At 38.8% G+C, this 23326-nt stretch overlaps 4 protein-coding genes across 6 annotated transcripts; 3 read left to right on the top strand and 1 right to left on the bottom strand.

Annotated features, from left to right (window-relative positions):
• The first annotated feature begins 659 nt into the window (after positions 1 to 659).
• Positions 660 to 1697, top strand: LOC148420387 (dual specificity protein phosphatase 13A). The gene is made up of 3 exons (XM_088421931.1): positions 660 to 847; positions 1148 to 1362; positions 1475 to 1697. Exons 1-3 carry the CDS (start codon positions 660 to 662, stop codon positions 1681 to 1683), a joined length of 612 nt encoding a protein of 203 aa, XP_088278057.1. The 3' UTR covers positions 1684 to 1697.
• A 1368-nt stretch (positions 1698 to 3065) lies between these two features.
• LOC148420388 (dual specificity protein phosphatase 13A) lies at positions 3066 to 5654 on the top strand. Its single transcript, XM_088421254.1, has 3 exons — positions 3066 to 3360; positions 4847 to 5064; positions 5122 to 5654. Exons 1-3 carry the CDS (start codon positions 3176 to 3178, stop codon positions 5331 to 5333), a joined length of 615 nt encoding a protein of 204 aa, XP_088277380.1. The 5' UTR covers positions 3066 to 3175; the 3' UTR covers positions 5334 to 5654.
• Positions 5655 to 10749: 5095 nt separating this feature from the next.
• LOC148420389 (dual specificity phosphatase 29-like) lies at positions 10750 to 12341 on the top strand. Its single transcript, XM_088421252.1, has 4 exons — positions 10750 to 10896; positions 11173 to 11364; positions 11493 to 11716; positions 11879 to 12341. The coding sequence occupies exons 2-4, from the start codon at positions 11186 to 11188 to the stop codon at positions 12109 to 12111; spliced, it is 636 nt and encodes a 211-aa protein (XP_088277378.1). The 5' UTR covers positions 10750 to 10896; positions 11173 to 11185; the 3' UTR covers positions 12112 to 12341.
• Positions 12342 to 13203: 862 nt separating this feature from the next.
• On the bottom strand, positions 13204 to 22595 carry adka (adenosine kinase a). 3 transcript variants are annotated; one of them, XM_088421251.1, is made up of 12 exons: positions 22438 to 22556; positions 21670 to 21714; positions 20522 to 20596; positions 19847 to 19900; positions 17590 to 17668; positions 17338 to 17510; positions 17144 to 17252; positions 15708 to 15878; positions 14417 to 14452; positions 14225 to 14339; positions 14033 to 14119; positions 13204 to 13937 (listed from the first exon to the last, which is right to left on the bottom strand). In XM_088421251.1, the coding sequence occupies exons 1-12, from the start codon at positions 22530 to 22532 to the stop codon at positions 13813 to 13815; spliced, it is 1164 nt and encodes a 387-aa protein (XP_088277377.1). In that variant the 5' UTR covers positions 22533 to 22556; the 3' UTR covers positions 13204 to 13812. The 3 variants fall into 3 exon arrangements, with proteins under 3 accessions (XP_088277377.1, XP_088277375.1, XP_088277376.1); XM_088421249.1 differs by lacking the exon at positions 21670 to 21714 and having other exon boundaries at positions 22438 to 22595; XM_088421250.1 differs by lacking the exon at positions 22438 to 22556 and having other exon boundaries at positions 21670 to 21883.
• Between the last annotated feature and the right edge of the window lie 731 nt (positions 22596 to 23326).

Raw genomic sequence — 23326 nt, forward strand, 5'->3', positions numbered from 1 at the left:
CAACAACAGCAAGACAATCTCCTCTTGAAGGCTTACATTTTAGGCGCACTGCCATCTATTGGCCGAATGTAGAAAGAGGCTTTCCATGTAGTGCAGTACTGTATGACTATGAACTTGAAAAACATCGCCAAATATTGATGTTTAACGTTACCCGATAAAGGTTTGAATAAATAAACAATAAATTAGTTTGCCTAAGCTTTTAGGCACCGGTTTTGTAGAGGGGTGCTTTGTAAATGAAGAAGGAGAAAGTCTTGATGCTTACAGGAATTATTTTTCATTGTCAAAGTAACTAATATGGTATCAGTGGATTTACGCACCCCGCCAGAATTATAATGACACCAACCATCTGCTTGTTGTCTTCCAAGCAGCCTGCTATCTAACGAACAGATGGACAAACAAACAAATAGGAGCTTCACAAATTTGTCTCACTTAATCAAATCTTTCCAGCTGGATTCACTTTACCCCGCCCAATGGAGCGCTCTTGTTTTGAAAGTTAATGAACAGTAAAAGTGTTGTCATTAAAGTGAAAGCAATCCCATCAGTCACCTTCTGCCAAAGATCCCCACCTGTCTTCGGCAGTCAAGTGGCCTAAAAGCGCGTTGAGGACAACACAGCAAGTGAGTGTTTGAGTTAACGTCAGAAAAATCTTTAGCTTAGTAATGAGCGGTGTGACAGCACTGAAATGTGACGCTGAAAACCTCAGGACGGATAATGTGAGACATGGCACGGAGGGTGAGTGTTGGACAAGAGAGACCTCTCTTGAGGAGCTGGTGGAGGTTTTGCATGCAGCGCCTCATTCTTGTCGCCATGGAGATGAGGTGTGGCCGAACCTGTACCTGGGAGACATGTGAATATTCCTTAATTCCTTCTTTATACATGTTCCACTCCCTCCCTCCCTGCCTTCCTTCCTTCCTTCCTTCCTTCCTTCCTTCCTTCCTTCCTTCCTTCCTTCCTTCCTTCCTTCCTTCCTTCCTTCCTTCCTTCCTTCCTTCCTTCCTTCCTTCCTTCCTTCCTTCCTTCCTTCCTTCCTTCCTTCCTTCCATCCATCCATCCATCCATCCATCCATTCATCCAAAAACCTTCTCAAACTAACACCAACGAGCATTCAAAGCCAGAAAAACAGGATGCCCTTTTTGTTTGGCTGTAGGTTCATGTCTCATGACAAGTTCGGACTCTGGACGCTAGGCATCTCTCACGTGCTGAATGCATCACATGGAAAACTGTGCTGTAAAGGCAATGCCGACTTTTATGGAACAACGGTGAAATATTACGGCGTGGCAGCCAATGACCTGCCCACATTTGACCTTTCACCTTTCTTCTACCCTGCTGCTTGCTTCATCGACCAAGCTCTGGCATCAGGAGGTAATGTGTGTGTGTGTGTGTGTGCTTGCATCCGTGTGTGTGTCTGTGAGTAATGTGTAAAAAGTCTTCCCATATTTTGAAGAACTTCCAATAATGGTCTAAATCATTCCAGGAAGGGTACTGGTGCACTGTGCTGTGGGTGTAAGTCGCTCTGCCACATTGGTCCTTGCCTACCTGATGATTCACCATAACCTCAGTCTACTGTCCGCTATAAAGTGTGTGCAGCAGAAGCGCTGGATTTTTCCAAACAGAGGCTTCCTGCAGCAGCTTATGCATCTCCAACAAACCCTGAAGAGCAAAGAAGAGACGATGCTTGAATAAAAGTCCAGAGAATACTGCTTCAGCTTTTTAAACAATTCACCACATGCAAAATCAATTTGCCAATGATTTTATCATGTAACAAAATGATCTGATGAAAAATAATAATTTATGAGCATGGCAAATTGCTGCCATATTTGGCAAGGAAGCCATTATTATGCAAGATAACAAACATGAGTGTGTCCATATGCAGGGAATGCATGACTTTGCTGACAATACCCAACTATATATGTCTTTAGAAATAATAAATCAACACAAAAACTGTAGGCCTGCCTTGCCAAGATTAAACAATGGATGCTATTTTTAGCTCAAGAGTGTCTGTGTAAACTTGTGAAGCACTTTAAGACTTTTGTGATTCAGAGCTATATAAATACATTTTGTTCTACTTGATTTGACTGTCGCCCAAATGAAAAAAAAATGAAAAAGTGCAGTAATTTAAGAGTGAATTGAAATAAAAGATCTTTTATTGTGGAAACAAAAGTACCCTTCTAAGAATATGTACTGAAATTATGATTTTATTGCAATGAATATTCTTCAAATAATGTTGAAAGTTTTACATTTAGGATTGTTTAAATTCAGCATTATCATAATGCTTCCACAATTTTGTAGAATCACATAAAAAATGGCAATGAGATTGATTTGGTCATGGCATTAGTATGAAGAATACTTTACTCTGTTTTACTATTTTGTTCAAATAGGATTTTATTTCATTTTAGTTCAAATGAAATTTATTATTAGATATGTATGCTTTACAATGAATATACCTCCCAAACGCATTACTACAATATAAAATATTGACCTTAGTAGAAGTGTCATGGCTCAGTCGTAGTTTGGTCGTCTTGAAACCCATATATTGTGCGTTTGATTCCCATTGTGACCATGTCTAAGTATCCTTGAAAAAGACACTGAACCCTAAGCTCAATAATCAAAAAAACGTAAAAGTTTAAGTAACAAAAGTTTAGATCATTTTATCATTATATTGACAGCAAAAAGTGACCTGTGACCCATACGGGACCCCAACATGCAGTTTAACCAACTCCTCTAACATGATATCCAATTCTCATCCTTCGAGAAGAAGCTATCAAATTTTGCTATTTTTTTTCAACATACGATTTGTGTTGGTTGACGTATGAAATGTACCAGACAGGAAATTGCACTGCTGGAGTGACCTCAGAGTCCCTTTCTTTGACTATTGGCGATCGCGCAACGTCAAATAGTGACACGGAGCCAAGGAGGGAGCAGCGAGCTAATTTTGGAAGCCAACGACGTGCGTACACGCAGCTGCTGGCGTCCTTCAGCGAGCAATGACGACTCTCTCTCTCTCTCTCTCTCTCTCTCTCTCTCTCTCTCTCTCCCTCTCTCTCTCTCTCTCTCTCTCTCTCTCTCTCTCCCTCTCGCGCTCTCTCTCTCTCTCTCTCGCTCTTTCTCTCACAAAACCACACACACACACACGCACACGCACACGCACCTCACGCACACACTCACACACGTGAACATGCACACGCACACAACACGCGCGCACCGGCCTTGTGGTTCTTGCGCCTGTGAGGAGATAATGTCAGGGCGCAAGGAGCAACACGACCTGGCGCTCATTAAACAACTGGAAGTCATTCTGGATTCCAGCACACTGGCGCTCACTGCAGTCGATGAAGTCTGGCCAAACCTCTACATAGGAAACATGTGAGTGACACCTCAGTCTTTAGAGCAGGGACCGCAGCTTAGACTCCTGGAGTCAAACAATGGCCGAGTCACGTTTTAATATACTGTAATACCATAAAATTGCATGGTTATGTGTAAACATATTAGAAGCGGCTTCCATGTGACTATTATTACGATAATAAATCAATTGTTGACTTATTTTTTTGCTTCCAGTATTATCAAGGACCATCTAGATTGCATTTTAAAACAATTTTTAACCGTTGCCAATTGTGAAGCTGAAATTGAAACATAAACATGAATAAACACAACTTTGTTGAGCGATCACTTCTCAGATTCTAAAAAAAAAGATGTTTAACTATGACCGATCATCTTTAATACCCTCATTTACATTATATGGTAAGTGTCAAGACAACTTCATTCACCTGAGAAACTGTTTTATTTGCCACTATAGATGCTGCTGTTTTGGTTAGTATTAGAGATCAGTCAGGCTATGCATTTACTATTCAATGTTAACATGTGACCAATCACATCCTGAGATAACTAAGTTTTTCCTTCCTGCTGTGAAATTAGAGGCATCAATTTCAGTTTTCTTGTTAGTTTGCTTTTGTTCATGATTGCAGCAAAGATAGAATGTTAGAAATGGAGAAGTAAAGCAAAATTGTATTTTTGGGGGGGTCGGAGGGCTTCTCGCCACTTATTTCACAGAGCAAGCTTGCTGAGTGACAATTACTGCAAGCATTTCTTTTCTCTGGAAGTTGTACGCTCCTTCGTTTTATAAAATGACCTATTCCCTCTTCCAAAACTTTTTCCCCCCAATTTTTCTTCTACCTTCTGGGCATACCTATTTCTGTATCACGAAAACGAGTAGTTTAACAGAGGCACTGTCGAAACGCCTGCCTTTAAGAATAAAACTTCTTTTGGATTTCATTCCATGGAACAGAGATTGCTTATGAAATCTTACCGACAATCAATCAATACTCTGACTTATTCTCTATAGTAGTTACTCTCAAAGTATGGTCTAGTATGGCCTAGCGTAAAGGTGATACATGGGCATGAGAGAGTTGCACTGTACATATAAAAATCACTTCTAAAGTTGAGGTTGAGATGTATGTATGTTTTTTAATACAATACTTTTTCATGTTGAACTGTTTTTTTTATCTCAGCATAGTTTTCATTTTACTTTCATATGCAAACATTTTTATGGAATTGTCATATAAGTAGAGTTTTTTTGTTATAGTCTATTGATGTATTGAGGCTTATATTTATATTATGTTACAGTGGTGCTGCATCTTGCAAATCACTTGTTAAGTAATGTGGAATATACTGAGATGCTTGATGCAGAGATATTCTATGAACCATTAGATGAACACTTTTGCCTACTACGCAACTGAGTTTTAATGGACTGTATTTGGTTAGTTTATTTAATCATTGTTTATCCAGGTCTAGAAGTTGAAAATATTCACATTCATAAAGTCGCTTGGTTTGTGTCCTCACGTTTAATTTCCAGAGCTGTCGCACAGAATAAAAAGACCTTATCCAAGATGGGCATCACTCACATCCTGAACGCTGCTCACTCCAAGCAGGGAAGCATCGGTGACCAAAGTTTTTATGGCAACGCTTGCGTTTACTGCGGAATACCAGCAGAAGACTCGGACAACTTTGACATCAGCCAGTATTTCAAACTTGCATCCGACTTCATTCATAAAGGCCTAAAGAACCATCAAGGTAAGCATGTGGCAGTCACTTTTTGGATTGATAATCACGCTTTCTGCAACTTTTCAGGGAAAGTTCTGGTGCATTGCATCATGGGTATGAGCCGCTCAGCCACTCTGGTGCTGGCCTACCTGATGCTGCGTCAACGTCTGTCCCTTCAAGATGCCCTGAGACACGTCGTGCAAAAACGAGCCATTTACCCCAATCGGAACTTCTTGATGCTTCTCCACAAGCTGAGTGAACAGCTGGCGTTCAAAAGGAGGTTGTGTCCACTTCTCTGATGGGACCCTTTTGTAACTACTACCTTTCTGAAACAATGATTCCTCAACAAATATCTCTCTATGGACAACATGTCAGTGTAGCTTGCTGCTTGCCTTTTGATTTCAAGATTTCTCAATTTTTCCATTCTTGTCACACATCAATTTAATATTTGGAACAGCACTTTACTGTAGCAGTATTTTATGCCATTGATGAATGCACAGAAAATGTAATGCCAAATTGTAATTGTAAATACTGTAAATTGAATTCAACAAACTCCAAAATTCTATTGTCTCATTCATCTCAAAATCTTCATTTATTTCAATGTAATAAATAAAGCAGGAGTAGGCAACTTCATTCCTCGAGAGCTGCTATCCTGCATGTATTCGATGTCTCCCTTCTATAAAATACATGATTGAAATGATCATGATTGTTATCATGCTTCTGTAGCGCTTGCTGATGAGCTGTTTATTTGAATCAGGTGTGCTGTAGGAGAGGGCTGTCTAAGAATGGGGTTGCCTACCCCCGACATAGAGTAAAACATTTTCATAAAGATCAGACAAAAAATAAAATAATTGAGACATAAACCAGATGGTGATGAATAATCCATTTGGATATGCAGTGAACCCTTGTTTATCGCGGTAGATAGGTTCCGGAACTGGCTGTGATAGCCAAAAAGCCGCGAAGTAGCGCCTCCACTTTTCACATAAAAAAAAAAAAAAATACAAAAAGGAAAAAAAAAAAAAAAAAATTAAAAAAAAAAAAAATATACATATATATATATCTATCTATATATATATATATATATATATATATATATATATATGTATATATATATATATATATATATATATATATATATATATATATATATATATATATATATATATATATATATATATATATATATATATATATATATATATATATATATATATATATACATGCAGTATACACTGTATATAGTATATCAGTGGTGGGTCGGGCTATCATAACCTGACATTCTTATCATATCTATAATAAACTATAATAATTATAATGACTATAATAAAAGTCAATTTAATCTTACATTTATTTTTACTAAATATATATATATATATATATATATATATATATATATAAGTTCAAAATTTGTCATTTTACTAAATATATATATATATATATATATATATATATATATATATATATATATATATATATATATATATATATATATATATATATATATATATATATATATATATATATATATATATATATATAAAATAATTCATAATCTGGTCTTTTTGTGTCATATCCATTTGGTCATGCTTCTTCCAGTGTTGTAGTTATAGGTTAGAGAATTTAGTCAGTTAGAATTCAGCTAAATTGTGTCACCAGGCTGTATGAAATCTGCCTGCAATCAGATCCCTTTGAGGGCATTCCAATCCAGAGTTGTGGGCTTCTGTGCAGTGTGCAAAGACATCTGTGCAGTGTGCAAAGGCATATGTGAACAGGCACAAATAGTTAATAGACAGTTGTAATAGCCAATTGAGTTATAAGGTGGCTATCTAGAAACCTCATGTTAACATGACGTGATTAGATGCTCACTGCAAACCGTGTTTAACATTGGAAGTTATTAAATAAAGTTATTGAAAAAAAACTGCTCAACCAAGCATAGCATATGGCGAAGCCAGAACCGTGCAATTTAGCAGAAAAATCAAATCTACTCGCTTTTTTTGAACCCACAATGGCTGAAGAAGAGCAAAATGGAAATTGGACAGACGCGACTTTCAGCATTGGCATCCATGCCAATGGAAAAGAATTTATTATTGGGAATGTTATGCACAAACTGTACAAGCAAGTCATTGAAGTCTTTCTGAGGAAAGAAAGAAGAATGGATTTTGTCTTGAAATAAGTGGAGGGCAGCAGTTTTGGAGAGTCAAGCATTTTATTTATTTATTTATTTTATTTATTATTATTTGATTTTGTAATTTTACTTCATTCATATTCAATTAGTGGAAAAGAAATACAATGTTTTTATATTAAACTGCGATTTCATTAAAGCTTGCCTGCTCTTGGTGGACTTCATAAAACTTTGTAGACAAATAATTTTAAATTATTATTAATTGTATTAATTGTATGTTTATAGGTTTTGGCAGTATCACATATTTTTTAACTTAACAAGTTAGATTAAATTATTTAAGTTAAATGCTACAGCAGTCCGAGCCGTTACACAGGCTAATGTCCGGAGCACATGTATAAACAAAACATATATATATATATATATATATATATATATATATATATATATATATATATATATATATATATATATATATATATATATATATATATATATATATGTGTGTGTGTGTGTGTGTGTGTGTGTGTGTGTGTGTGTGTGTGTGTGTGTGAGAGAGAGTGTGATTTGGTCATAAAGAGCATACAGTACTGGAAAATGTCAGGAGAGACTCAGTGTTCCCCATCGGGAGACGTGTTACATAGCAACAATGCATGCTCATGGAACTAAATGAGCCAGTAAAGGTTAAAGTTCATTGCATAATGCCACATTGTCCGTTGAGAGGACCTGGGGTGAGTTGTCTCGGTAGCTCACCCGGTCTCCTGGAATCTGTTGCCGAAAGTTGTCTAACTTTGCAACAGGTGTAATGGGAGCATTTAAATATATGACTGCTCATACAAAAGCGGCTGTCGCAGGGTTGACGCCTTGTCAAACGCCATATACTTCATTCATGAATAAGTGAACAGTGGGCATCAAACACTCTTATATTAGATATTTAAATCATCAGTGAAAGGACCACACATTTCCAAGTGCCCTCTCTCACTGCAGATGTACTTCGGCCAGGTCAAGACGAGTGTGCAACTATTGCACCACACATAAGCGAACGAAAGGAACTTAAATAGACCATTAATAGATGAAGTTGCCTGTAACCATTCCCACAGCGGTGCAAAATGGGAAATGGGTCTTCTTTTATTGCTCTTCACACTGACTACTGTTAGAAATTGTGCATTTTGTCACTCTGTTGCCAAGGACCAAGACCAAATGAACAACTATGCACTTACCCGAGAAGTGTGTTCTTTTTCGCTGAAAGGATTACCAATAAAATCACGCACAAGGAGATACCAATTTCATTTTTATATCCAGAGGCTAGCAAGGTCACAAAGATCAGGATCCTGGCCCACTTTGTCTTCTAAAATTTTATCCGGTACTTCTCAACCCGCCGAGCATCCATCCGGTTTATCGATGCTTTATCTGGGGTCTGGTCGCGGGGGCAGCAGCAGACTTCTTTCTGCCCTGCCACTTTGTCCAGCTCCTCCAGGAGGATCCCCAGACGGTCCCAGGCCAGCCGAGAGACGTAGTCTCTTCAGCGTGTCCTGGATCGTCCTCGGGGCCTCCTCCCGGTGGGACATGTCCGGGAGGCATCCTAACCAGATTCCCTAAAGATAATGTTCAAAGTAATACAGTATGGTATTACATGTAAATGATATCCAAAAGCAACATTATACAGTATATTATTAACCACCAGTGTATTTGAGATCAATTCATAATCAATATAACAAATCCTTTTTTTGACCTCAGCTAGATTGAGGTCAAACTAATGTTTAAGAGATTTTAGCAGCTCCCTGTGGGGTGTCCATCACACCGGAATATCTCTTCTCTTCCATACATCCCTTTAGTTCCTTAACTTCACGTTTTTCAAATGATTTTCATCAAATCTACCACATTAATTGATGAAATTAATTAAACCAGTTTCCCGAAGACCTTTTCCCAACCACTTAAGTACTTGCCTCACACTGTCCTTTTCCTTCATGACGCAGCATTAGCTGCTACTTTAGTGTCTTGTGCAAGGACACTTAGACGTGGTTAAAATGGTTGGGTGAACCATGGCCATGGCCGTGGTCCCACTACCACGGACCCATGGCTCACCGTGCTGCATTTTTTTTCTCTAATAGACTTTGCAGCTGTTAAATTGATGTGATTTTCTTGGGAAATTGACATTTACAAAACGTGTATAATTAGTTCAGTGAAGTCTTTTATTTTTAATGAATGTGAGTGTGTTGCACCTGAATGTCTCTAAGGATCATCCACCACATGAACCCCCTTCTGTGATGGAGCTCCAGGAGCGACTGTGAAAAGACAGACGACCCACTGGGCATGTCAATCAAGTGTGGTCCAACCTTAGCATTGTCAATGAGTATGTGTGCACACACACCCATTTGAGCATGGGTTCAGTGACAGGCCGCACATTTGGTACCTGAGCCTCCAGTGGGGACTTTCTTCACTCAATTCCCACCACCACATTGCAAATATAGAAACCATCAATACCCTTTGAAGTATATATATTTATATATATTTACACACATATATATATATATATATATATATATATATATATATATATAACTTTTTGGACGATGTGCAGCCTGTGAAATCTGCCAATTATTTAAAAAAAAAACCTCATGGCATATATTCCTTGTTTATAAATCTAGGATAATTGTAAAATTAGTAGAAATCCCCACTTCCATAGATTAGGTTACAGGCCCTGTGATTTTTTTGTCCCATCGGTATTTTATAATAACAATAATAATAATAATAATAATATACATATGCCAGAGAAGTGAAAAGGATCACCAAATCCCTACAATACATAGTAATCAGTGTAATCTATATTAACACACATATAATACTGTATGGCACATACAACAACCCTCCAATATACGAGCAGAGTTGAAACAATTATGCAAAGAAGAGTGGTCCAAAATTCCTCCACGCCGGTGTCAAAGACTCATTACCAGTTATTGCAAATGTTTGATTTTAGTAATTGCTGCCAACGGGGACAATTACTTTTTCACATAGGGTCAGATAGGTTTGAATTTTTTTCCTCACTTTGCAAATGAAAACATCGTTTATAAACTGCATTTTATATATTATTGTATTGTCTCAGTGAGACATTAATATTATTTTGAGGAAAAGAAACCTTTGCGAAGAATAAACATACAAAAAATATAAAAATTAAAGCATACAAAAATTCAGAAATTAGGAAGGGTTTAACCGATACCCGTGCTCTTAGATTTTTAGAAACCTTTTTCTGCTATGTCAACTAATTTGGGGTTGAATGGAGGTGGGAAAAAAAACTATAATTGACCCATTAAGTCATTCATGGGAAGATGGAAAAATCACATACCAAAAAAATGTGACGACAGCACATTATATCTGCAAATAGGTCCCAATGTGCTGTCATGTGGCCTCAGGCACACTTGTTTGGACACATGTGAAATTCTTAACATGGTTGCGATGCAACACCGTTCCCTTTAAATGTTTTATGTCCCTTGTACTGGACTGTTAAGGTTTGCCGGGCTGCGTAACAGTGACTGCTGTCTCTGTGTACATGAGGTGTCACAAGGTTTTAAACAAGCAAATGTTTGCGTGTCACGCTGATGTGCTGTCATGGCAGGCCGGGCAGCGGCCTAAAAATATCACGAGAAACACAGAGAGCAGTTAGCATGTGTCCTCAAGCCGAATGTGAAGGAACAGGTTGTGCATGGAAACAATCACAAACTTCACGCAACTACCGTATATGACAGGTATGTGATCTTATTTTTCCTGGGTATTTCTGGGCTTTTAATACAGTTCCTTTCGTGTTTTTACTTGTGTTTAGAATTGCATGGCAAGCCGAACGAAATACTCTCATGAGATGGCTGTAGGTTATTTGTACTAGTTATTGAGCAATTGTATTACGTCATACATAATTTCCTTGCTGCTTACAGGAGAACCATGTCCTGTGTGGCAAAATTAATAGCAAAGAAGCCCTGCACAGCTGTTCGAGTGTATTTTATCATTATACATATTTTCCTTGGCAGTTACAGGTGAACTATGTCTTCCTGTGCAGTAAAATCAAGAGGAAAGAACCCCTACAACGCTGTTCAAGTAGACCCAGACAGTGATTACATCACACCAGGTACTCTCGACCTGGAGCAGCTTTTCTGGGCCGGCGCCAGTGTTCAATATACACACTTCAACCAAGTCTGGCCCAACGTCTTTATCGGAGATGAGTAAGTAACGACGCACAAACAACTGCAAGTACAGTATTTGTCAAAAACTCAAAAGGAGTAAAATAACTCACATAATTGTAACTAATGAAAAGAAATTGAATCAAGCATTATGTGTTGTCCGGTTACAGGAAGACAGCTCTGGAGCGACCCGGTCTGAAGGAACTGGGTATCACGCATGTGTTGAATGCTGCAGAAGGAAAGTATAACAACGTGTTGACCGGTGCAGATTACTACACGGACATGGACATCCAGTATTTTGGAGTGGAGGCCGACGACAAACCCACTTTCGACATCTCCCAGTTCTTCTGCCCGGCGACGCGGTTCATTGGTGAGGCCCTGCAACAACCACAGAGTAAGTCAAAGATGCAGTCTTAATGTAGTACTAATGCAGTATTGTCCTTCATTCGTGTCATTTATATTTTATCAGGTGGTACTTTGTGTATAAAGATTGAGAACCAATACATGAATAAAGCGCATACAACAAAAATTACTCTCATCCTTTTTCCTGTTCCAGACAAGGTGTTGGTGCACTGCGTGATGGGTCGCAGCAGGTCAGCTGCACTGGTCTTAGCCTACCTGATGATGGGGGAAGGCTTAACCGTGGTGGACGCCATCGAGCATGTGCGACAACGCCGTTGCGTCCTGCCCAATCATGGTTTCATCAAGCAGCTCAGAGCGCTTGACATCACACTGCAAGAGGACAAACTTAGATTAAAACAACAAATGGTGCAAGCTCAACTGTCATGACAATCACATTGGAAAGGGTAAATGTGCAACTTACGTGTATATGGGAGAAATTCTTAACATACTGTATGTTGGTTGCTTGGAGGTTATAATAGTGGACATCGGGAAAGATGAGGTTGAGACTACAATGAGTACTGTGTAGTAATTCATTGATAACTTTTTTTTTTTTTAATTCCAACATGAAATGTCTTAAACACATCTCAAATAAATAAATGTTCAAATTGTTGAAATGAGCAAGGCAATGCTAAAAAAAATAATAATAAAAAAGTGGAAAAAAACAAACCCAACACTGGTTATTTGTTTTTATTTTTATTTTATTTGTCCATGCGAGACAAAGTTTGGCAACAACAAGACAAAAGGGTCACTTGAGGCCTCTTGAGTATTTTAAGGAAGAGGATTTTGGGATTGTAACTCGAAGATTGAAAAAAGAATTGTGAAAGAAAGACAACACTAATCATCAAAAAAAAAGTCAAAACTGTAAGCATGTATTGTTGAATCAAAAACTAAATCATCACAATATGATAAACATGTATTTGTGTAAAATTTAGCAGTGATGATGTACTTGAAAAATGGGTAAAAATAAAGACACCATTAGCATGGCGACTCACACAATGCCCTCAATTATCCTTTGTTGGTCTTACCTTTCCAACAGTACGACAGTATTCGCATTTTTACTTTGCATAATGACAAAAACAGCTTCAATACTTCAGCCTTTGTAACAAAGAATAAAAGGCACTCACAATTTTCACAATGTTGACTGTCAGTTCTGTGCGCTCTAAAAAGTTGGGTCAAAAATAACCTGCATTCTGTCTTAACAAAACACATCCCCCCAACCCACATCATAAAAAAACGACCCATGACCCTAACCGATTTTTGGGGTTGTTGTATACAAAATCAACAAGTTGTTGTGGGTTCATTTTGGAGCCAATGACTAGCCCATACTCCAAACACCGCTGGGTCAAATACGAGCCAATTTTGGTCAAAATTGGACATACCTGCTACTTTGGTCAATATGACTAAACTTTGTGTTGTTCTGTGCAAAACAAACCCAAAAAGTGTTGTTTAGAAGTGTTTATTTTTTTAACACACACACACACACACACACACACACACAAACACACACACACACACACAAGTTGGGTCTAACTAACCCAATTAGCTGGCTGGTTCAATTTTGAAATGTTTGAAAGCAAAAAAAAAAAAAAAAAAGGGGGGGGGGTCAAATCAACCCAAATAGTAGATCTGTCCCCTTGTTTGTTTTTTGACCCAACTGTTTTAGTGCGTGGCTTTGACACTTATTCACTGATGCATTATAAACAATAAACAAACTTAGTGAACTGGCCGTAGCAAATCACACAAAGTAAAATCCCTTCAAAGACATGTAGAACATTAAAATAACTAATTTGATGAGTGCAGTCTAAAGTTGACGATTTTTGTCAGTTCTAATGCCAAAATATAGTCCTGTAGTCTTCTACTCAATTTTGGCCAACATTGTAATTACCATTATTAGAGTTGTTGAGCCCACTTTTTGATAAGTCCTGCAGTGCCACTAAGTGGAACAAAGCCAAAAATTAAAAATAAATCAGATAGCAGGTCAAAAAATAACCGTCTGGGAAGCATATGAATGGGATAACCATTCTAAGTAAGATTTCTGTATCGGATGATGGACGTTTTTGGGATTAACGGTATAACAATAAAAATACTTCAAACAAAGTCCGGCTTCTCAGGGAACGTGCAGCCCGATCTTCTAACGACGACATTGGCAGCATAGTGAGCTGCTCTCACGCATTGATGCAGGGGTTTTTCCTGGACCAACCCAGAAAGGAAACCTGTGCAAGAGAGGGATTTTTTTTTTTTTTCCCCCCAAAACAAGGGAATTCCACTCAACCCTAATTAGACAGAAGCAAATATAGCAAGCTCTCACCTCCTACAAAGGCGTCACCAGCACCGTTAGTGTCTACCAGGTCTTTCGGATCAATTGCAATCACCGGGAAGGTCTCGGTTTTGTCACCTAAAACATAAAGAGAGGAATCTATTATACCTCAGAACGGGGGGGAACAAATTACCCCTCAAACAGGTTTTATTTGAAGAGGACAAAACAGAATGGAAATCTTACCTAGAACCATCACAGTTTCATCCTTCCCCTGAGTTAAGACAACAATCCTTTGTCTCTTGGTGTTGACTTTGGGCAGAGCCTGTATTTTCTTGGCAATCTCTTTAATGTCTTTGGTCTGCAGAGACGTGACTGCATGTTTTATACAAAACGCATGAACGTGCGGCAGAGGTAACAGGACGGACATTGAATCACCTCAAAATCTTGTTCTTTGGCAAATGCGGCTGCCTCCTACGGGAAGGAATCAACACAAATATTCAAAGTTGAGTCAATGTTTGTTGATCCTTATGTACAAGAGGTGGACATATGTTACTTCTTTCTTTCTTTTTTTTTTAATTCAGGCCCAAAAGTATTGGCAATATCAAAAGTCCTGGGGTTTATTTTATGTATTTATTCATTTCAATTAGCAATTTGGGACATCCAGTAAAAACAAGTAACTGAAAAGTTGTAAAAGTGTGCACACAAGAATGTGGCTGTGTTTGCAATCAACTAATTACATTCAAACTCATTTACTCTGGAAGTCACACGGACACTTGCCACACTTTCAAGTTGCCTCCGATGAACTAACTCAACAGTTGAACTTATTTCTAATTGAACAAAACAAAACAAACAAAAAAATCGCAGTGGGTATAGGAACCGTAGCAATAAGATGATATGGCAGCCCAGTAGTTAATTACACACCTATCTACAGATTCAAGCGGCATTTTAGCAACTTTGCCATACACAAGTCAGTGTTGGGCCCAATATCAACTAGGTAGCTTGCATAGTGCAAGTTCTCGTAAATTAACCATCTAGTACTTTGAAATATACTGATATGTGCTATACAGTATATGTGTGTTAGATACACTTCACTTCTCCGGCACTTTTGTATTATTATTATTATTGTTATTGTTTTTAAAATACTGACGGAACAACAGATCCCAGGGCCTGTAACCTGATCTATGGAAGTGGGATTTTTTAAAACACATTTTCCAATTATCCTAGGCTTATAAACAAGTAATATGTGCCAGTTTTTTTCCGGAAAAAAACAAAACGGTAGTGAAAGGGTTAAGGTACCGCTGCCAAACCATGCTTTTAGCAAGAGGCTCTTGCAAAGTTTGTCCGTTGGGTTAAAAAATAAAAAAAGATGTGCTGAAGAGGCAACAATTTGCCAAAGGACATTTTGGCAGGCCTAAAAGAAAAATGGAGCAATTTAGTGGACTGATGAAAGCAAGATTGCTCTTTGGGGAATAGTGGGGTTTCAGTTGGTCAGAAAAGGAGTACACTGTAATAGTGACAGGGGATGTTTCTCATTCCTTAGCGCAATAACTATTTATGGCTTACCAGGAGCCATCGATCACTTTGAATCCATGGGAATAATGAATACAGATCCAGGCACAACAGTATGCAAATTAAAGCTATTACAATGTTTGTTTGATTTTGATAACACACTGGTCTTTTCCTGAACACAAGCCCATGGTACATGTTGGGTGAAAAGCTGCCTTACTGTCTCGTTGCCGAAGAGAACGTCCACGTAGGGCAAGAGCTGCATGAGGGGATCCTTAAAGAACTGACAGATGAAGGGTGCGGACAGGTTGAGGCAGAACAGTTTATTCTTTTCTGATGCATGTTTGGCCACTTTCAGCATGGACTCCACAGACACTGTGACAAAGAAACCCTGGAAGGAAACAGTCAACACCTGCATTAAAATGTGGAAACACAACCATGGCAAAAAAAAAAAACATACATCTGCAAAATTGTATATTTTAACAACATTATATTAGCAATGAATACCACACCTTAGATTGAAATTTCACAACTTTTGAGCCAAGGCATATTTAATATTGGATAAGTTCCACATCAATACTTAAAATACAATTGAAAACTGGGGACTGGGTTTTATAAAAGATTATGTGGCTTTTGCAACAATAATAATGATGGAGGTTTTTTTTTTTCTTTCTTGACATTAACAATATAATTTCATATCAAGTTGAATAAAACAACAATAAAATATGAAATATAAAAAATAGATCACTGGAATAAAAACACCAAATTTAGGTCTTCTGGTGTTCATTTATGTGAATTATTCATGATAAGTTGGTGGCTCATTCTATTGCACAAAGTGAAAAAAATTACATTAATACCAACTTTTGTATTTAACAAAAGATTGCAACGTTGGCATTGAATGTGTTTTTGAACAAAGTTTATGAAAAAGAAACTTCTTATATGGGCTTGGCACACTGAAAGGGGGAATGTGTTTTTTTTAATTCAATTTTGACTTTATTACACTAGTAGGAAACCATTTTGCCAACCTTGGGCTGCACTTTTAAAACATTCACCTGGGAACAACAACAACAACTTGAAACTGTAACAAACATCTTTCCAGAGCTTTTAAACATGTTACAGTGTTAATCACTCAGCCAAAACAAGCCTCTTATCACCGGTCCCACGCGAGCAGATAAAAAGGACTTCAGAGAGCCACAATGTCATCAGAGAAACAAGGAAGGCTCTCGTAACGATTCTATATTACTACAGACTAAATAGTACAGGCCCATATCCAAGCAGCCATGGCTTGATCCTTTACTTTTGTTTATGTTCGTACCGTTGAAGTGGCAAAAATATGTGTTTGGCTGCAAGAATTTGTCTGGTCTTTCAAAAGCTGAAACATGTTCTTTGGATCAGGGGGCTGGACAACCAGCATGTATTAGTGATGGAGGTTTCACGGAATGGGCCGAACAAGCATGCACCCAATCATACCTAGGAACAATTTAGACAATTTTGTCCAGTGCACCTGCCATGCTTTTGGCCTGTGGGAGGAAGCCGGAGTGCCCGGAGGGAATGTCCATTTTTTTGTGCCTGTCATTTATTAATATGTACAGCGACGCCTCGTTCACCTTGAAAGTTCAATGTGACCGACAGAGTCAAGAGACGTTCTGTACTCACGGCAATATAATAGACTTTAGCGCTTTCCACCAACTTCCAATTTTCTTCAAGGTCCAGATGTTTCTCCTTCTTATAACAATTGGCAGCAGCCAGGTTTGCCACCAGTGACCTTAGCAGTATAAGCACCAGAAATCAACAAACCATGTACTGAATATTTCAAGTAAACAAAATGTAAGTACATGTGAGGGTCTTACCGGTTTGCTCCGGTGATGCAAGCTGCACATGAGCCCGTAGGCTCCTGGTCTTGCTCATAGTAGTGAGCATCAATGTGGGCCTCCTCCGCCTTTTTCTTCAGGATCTCTCCAAACTTGTCTTTGCCGATGCAGCCGAAGAAGGTGCCCACGTTGTGAGGTTCCTGGATCAACCACTGCACACAACAAATGATGACTCAATAAAATGAAGGGCAGAGACACTTGCGGTGATGTCACAGGACGCACATGACTAACCTGAGCGATCTTAATTGAGTTTTGTGTGGCTCCTCCAGCATGATATTCCGCTTTGAATTTGTTCACTAGCTCATCAAACCTGCATGGGGGCAAATTACAAAAAATAAAAATAAAATAAAGCAGGATTTATTTTGTAGATGAACGACTCTCAGTTTGCCAGCCGCTTTAAATATTCAAAATGTCCGCAAACTCCTAAAGTGTTTGAATAGTGTAGCCTCAACAAGCAAGTAAGCACTCCCTTGAGCATCAGGACAAGGTCTCTACGGAATCGTCCACAAAAACCTTCATGCCAGTAAACAAGCAGCGTTGTACATGAGTCAACTGCCTGTTCTAAAATAGACACTGACCTCTAGTGGCACAAGATATGCATTAAATCACAACCCGCGCGTGTGAGCCGCGTTGCTTAAAATCTTATGAAAAATGCCATAAAGAGTGGTGACAGCTGAGCATTGTAAGACATTACACAACAATGTAATGTTAAGTATGACAAACAGTATTCACAGCAGGACTAAAAACCGAATTTGTTTGTTTGGTTGATGTTCTGCAGTGGTTTAGTGGCACTGTGAGCAGGACAACTGCTGTTAAATGTTCTGAGACAGAGCCAGATGCTACAGTGTGGGGCTCTCTGACTACACTTTGCTTTCATGAGGATACAAATGAAGGGTTCACAAGAGCTGATCAATTTAAGAAAAACATGTTTTGTATTGGACAGAAGTATATACCTAGTGTACAAGTCAAAAGATCTGTTAATGTTCTATTCGTTCATTCAATACTAGCCAATTTGAGACCTGCTCTAATCCTAATTGAAATAAATAAATGACTCAATCCCTTGAATGTCTGCATTTGTATAACGTATAAATATGCATTGGTATTGAATGAATTAAGTTTGCTCTTAAACACATTTGTAGATGGTTGAGCTTAATATACATGAACATTAATGAAATCCAGAAATGTATTATCGTAGAACACTGGGGCTAAACCCTTATACAGAGCATATTTATGAAAAAAAAATCTGGGCCTTTGTTTCTAGTACAATCAGGGTCTAGTGAGATCAAGAAAAGCAAGCCAATAAACCACCGACATGAAATTGAATCAGAGTATTTCAAGGATAATTTATATATTTTGCTGCTTGTCCGTGACTGAAAATAGTACTTGCTCGTAGTTCAGATAATGACCAATCCTGGCTCACCTGTTTTCTGAGTTATGAGATGTCATTTTCATTTGCCAGCAAGTAGCAAAATGCGTTTGAACTTATTTCTAATTGAACAAAACAAAACAAACAAAAAAATCGCAGTGCGTATAGGAACCGTAGCAATAAGCTGATATGGCATCCCAGCGGTTCATTACACGCCTATCTACAGATTCAAGTGGCATTTTAGTCTGTATTGATTGTACATGAGGATAATGGAATTATCAAATAAATTAAGTAGAAAATATAAACGTTTTACTGCGAAATGTTGCTGGATAAGTAAAGTATTCCCATAAAAGAGGTGGGGCAGCGCAGTTTGAACTAAGTAGATCCTGTTAAGCAGGAGCCAAAGGTTGGACATGAGATCTGACACTCAATACATGCCGTGATAGTAGTTGTCCATTTGTATTGTTGTAATCCCCATTACAACACATGTTGACTGTGGGTTATAATTTGTGACAGCAATATTTGACCACTGCGTTCTGTGTAAAATACAAAAGATGACTTTAATGCTCTGATGCACTTCTTGGGTGGGATCTCTGTGGAAAAGACTTTTTTCCCACTGCTGTGACTTACTGACCTCTTTTCGGAGTCATCGCGCATGAGTACTGTAACATAGGTCATGTTTTTCATTTTGCATGTTCAACTTTTTCCTACGTACATGTATATATACAGTAAATTACTTTAAGTGTCGCTAGTGGATGAACAAGTGTATATAATGTGACCGGTTAAACTCCCTTGATGAATAACTACAGCGAGATTGAGTGCAGAACTTTATCTCCTGCTGTTTGCTTTGTAGCTCTTGTCTCACAGGAACTGGGAGGTGAAACGTCCAACTCTGCTATTGGCTCACACACATTTGCTGTGCTAGATCTGCTTCCCTACTGTTGCTGTTCTATAACCAAATGAAGTTAAACACAAGCGATTCACAGGGCTGTTTTGACTGGCCTGCCCCAGCCTTGAAAGGAGCCGCAAGAATGCAGATGTAACAGTGTGAGGCTAGCGTGTGACATCGAATTCGTCAATATTCTACAAGTGGGGCCGTTAAGGGAGGCGGGGGGTACGCACAGTGCCTTGTGCTTGTCCTCGGCCAGGATCTGGTCATTTGGCTTCAGTGTATATCTATAAATTAAAGAGCACAAAAAAGTGTGTTAACATTCATTTAGCAGAAAAAAAAAAACACTACAGTCAGTATAAAATTTGGTTTATCTTTACCGGTCCTGGAGCCACAATAATGTTTCTGCCCCTTGTTTGGATAGATAAAAAAATTCTAATGCACAAGCTACAGTTCCAATCTTTTTTTTTTTTTTTTTTTTTTTCATGAAGAGGATGAATGAGATGTGTATGCTCCGGCTGTCTTGAATCTAATCCCAGCGTTTACGCAAGGCCTTCCTTGCAGGGTGGACTCTGAACTGGAAGCCACATTAGCCCTTTGTACTGGTCACTTTGGTGCAGCTTGGACACTACTGAGGGGAAAACTACCGATTACAACAGAGGATACAAAGTCAATGAAATAAGTAAATACAATGTCTGATTGGTGCCAATTGATATTAAGAACTCAAATAGTTGTTTATAAAATCTGCCCATTAACTTTATTCACTGCCATTGACAGCCATGGATGTTAAACATCCATAAATAGTGAATTATTGTACTGTACATTGTGTATTAGAAGTTGCAAGTTTGAACTTAATGCCATCTTAAATCAAATTCCAGATAATAAACTATTGACTGTTATAAACTTACTTGTCCAAAAAATCTTTGTCCACCACAGCACAAATGTCCAGCAGGGGATTCCCCATCCCGAAGAGTGAATTGGGGCTGCAACACATGGGTAATGGATTTAGCCATTGCTTTCCTCTAAGTCAAACAGGAGCATCTTGGGATTAAATTCTGCGGCATCTTGTTTACTTTTTCCAAATCTGCTCTAGATAAGTCAGCAAGTGGGTCAAAAAGTGCACTGTGGGCATGTGTGACTTGAATGTATTTACAATTCAGTATCCAAAGTGATCTTCATGCGACCACATTCACATGACTATGACAAATCTGCACGGAAAGGGTGAAATAGTGCACGTCTGTGACGTGTTGTAATTGTATCAAGAGAGCTCAGTCAACCATGCATGTGATTGCATTAAAATGGCACCAGCGGGCTTGTGGGTTGTCCAGGGCAACACTGCACTTGAATATTTCATAAACGACAAGGGCCACATATGGTAGGATCTGCTGTTAGAGCATTTAACTTCTAAATGGTCATAATATACATTGTATGGAAATATAAGCACAAATTCATGTTTTATTTAATTGGAATATAACCATGTAATGTAGTATCTTCAGTACGAGTTTCAGCATTTTTTGGATGATGTCATGGCAATTCAATGCAAAAACTGCACATTGTTATAAACTGCCTTTGTGTTCAGACTTTAAACATCTATAGTTTTCCCCATAAATGTTGCGCATGCAAGGGACCGAAAGGTCTCAGTTGGGAAAACGACTGCGTTAACGGAAAGTCATGCGATTCCATTTGCAAAAGCACACTGATATGACCTGCACGCAAACTGTTTTCAAGACACCTAGACAATGTGTCAGTGAATAACATCCACATGCTTTGCTTGAGCGAACGGCTGTCACGTAACTTTTTGCTTTTCTAATCCACAAAATATTGCAGTCCAGAGTCGACGGCCTCAATTCACATGCCTTCCTTTGGGAACTAGGATCATTTGCCAAAACGGGAGAATAAAGCACACTTGTTTATTCTAAAGGCAATTCAAAGACCACAGTTGATGCCAAACCCTTACTAACTGACACACATACATCTTCCTTCTGTACAAGACAGATGATACCTGAAGCCACTTACTCGAGCATTCCAATAATCCTCTTTGCCACTGGAGACTTACCTCAGTGCAGACATCTCTCTGTTTGTCTGTGTGGGTGCGAGAGACCTGTTGAGCGAGCTAAATGAGAAAGGAGCAAAGAATTCCCAAACTCTTCAATTTCGGTACAAATGTGTGGCAGGTCGATATTCCCCCTGCGACGCCAGCTCCTCCTCCTCCTTTTAACTGGATGACGAGTGGGCATCTAAAAGAGGAAGGGCCACGACAGTAGTTCTCCGTCTGGCTATTGGCTCGGTTCACTTTAACGCATCTCTTGTGAAAGATACTTAAGATCGTGAGAGGCGTGCTGATAAGCGCTTCAAAGGAGCTGGAGTAAGCGTGAAGAATCGCATCGCGGTGCGTTCACGTGCACGCGTGGGAAACTGGGTACCAAAGCGGTGCCTTGTCGGGGTCACGTGACTGCCGTGCCACGCGTTGTTGGTGGTGCGTTCAGGTGTCACCCCAACAAACCTGGCATTGGGACAGCAATTCACTGACGCGGAGTGAACTATTTATTTCGACATACCGACGGTCACCTTGAACCGACAATGGCAACTCGAAGGACGATGACAAGGGAACACGTTTCAAAAGCACCACTTGAAGTCGCGTTCGTTCCAATTTTCGAACAGATTCAGATCTGGATTTTAATTCCGTTCTTTAAGGCGCAAATGTCGATTCTCAATCCTCCTGCTCACATTTGTAGAAACAAAAATCCGACTGCAAGTGAAGACTCGACATAGTTTTTAGAACTAAACATTACCACGGAATTCCCCATCCAGTACTTGTGGTCACCTTAATTTCACAGGAGAGGTTTTGGCTACCGGGTCACACTTCTCTTCAGCAGAAATTTTTGGTTTCTTAGCCTTGGGTTCCTCAGGGGAGGCCATTGTTGGTCAAGCGAAGCACGTTGCGTTCTTACCGGCGAGATAGCGTGCAGGTATCCCGCTGTTAATAAATGTATAATTAGTCTTTATCCGGGTTGCTGCCTTGCAGGCGGCGAAGGCAAGGCGGTCCAAGAATGATCCACCAATCACAGGCTGCATTTACAGACCGCTGGAACATTGAATGGAATAATGATTTTTAAATATCAGTTTACTAAAACGAATATGTAAAAATAACTAAACGAGAGCATCGGTGATCCTGAAAATAAAATCTTAACAAACAATAATTTTGTATTGCTTTGCGAATTGAATTTGCAACCCGAGAAGACAGCATTTCGTTTTGTAGCCATGAGCATTCGTTGCATTCGTTCACAAAAAAGAGGAAATTGGCCAAATCAATATATTTCTGAGCTCCATATCAGATTTTGTGCAATACTGAGTTTCGACACATCCGCAGGAGGTTTCGTATGTAATAGAGTCCAAAGTAATAAGTCACCACCTAACACACACATTGAGAATAACAACTTAAAAAATCTAGAAGGTATTTGAAATTAGTACGTTTTACTCATGTCTGACACCTCAGCGTCTATGAGTAACGGAAATCCTGAAAGACAAAAGTTAGGGAAACATAATAATGTTTTAGGCTAGGCAGGGTTAGGCGCTTTTAGATATGCCTGCTTAAAAAAATGTTTCAACATTAGCCATTAGCCACAAATGTATAAAGGATTCATCATTTTAAAGAATAAAGAAGACAAGTTCAATTTTGTTTTATTTCTTTCAATTTATTGGCATAAAGTGGT

Source organism: Hippichthys cyanospilos, chromosome 8 (assembly GCF_059441005.1).
Source record: "Hippichthys cyanospilos isolate Australia breed blue-spotted pipefish chromosome 8, RoL_Hcya_1.0, whole genome shotgun sequence".
In the NCBI taxonomy this organism is placed as follows: Eukaryota; Metazoa; Chordata; class Actinopteri; order Syngnathiformes; family Syngnathidae; genus Hippichthys; species Hippichthys cyanospilos.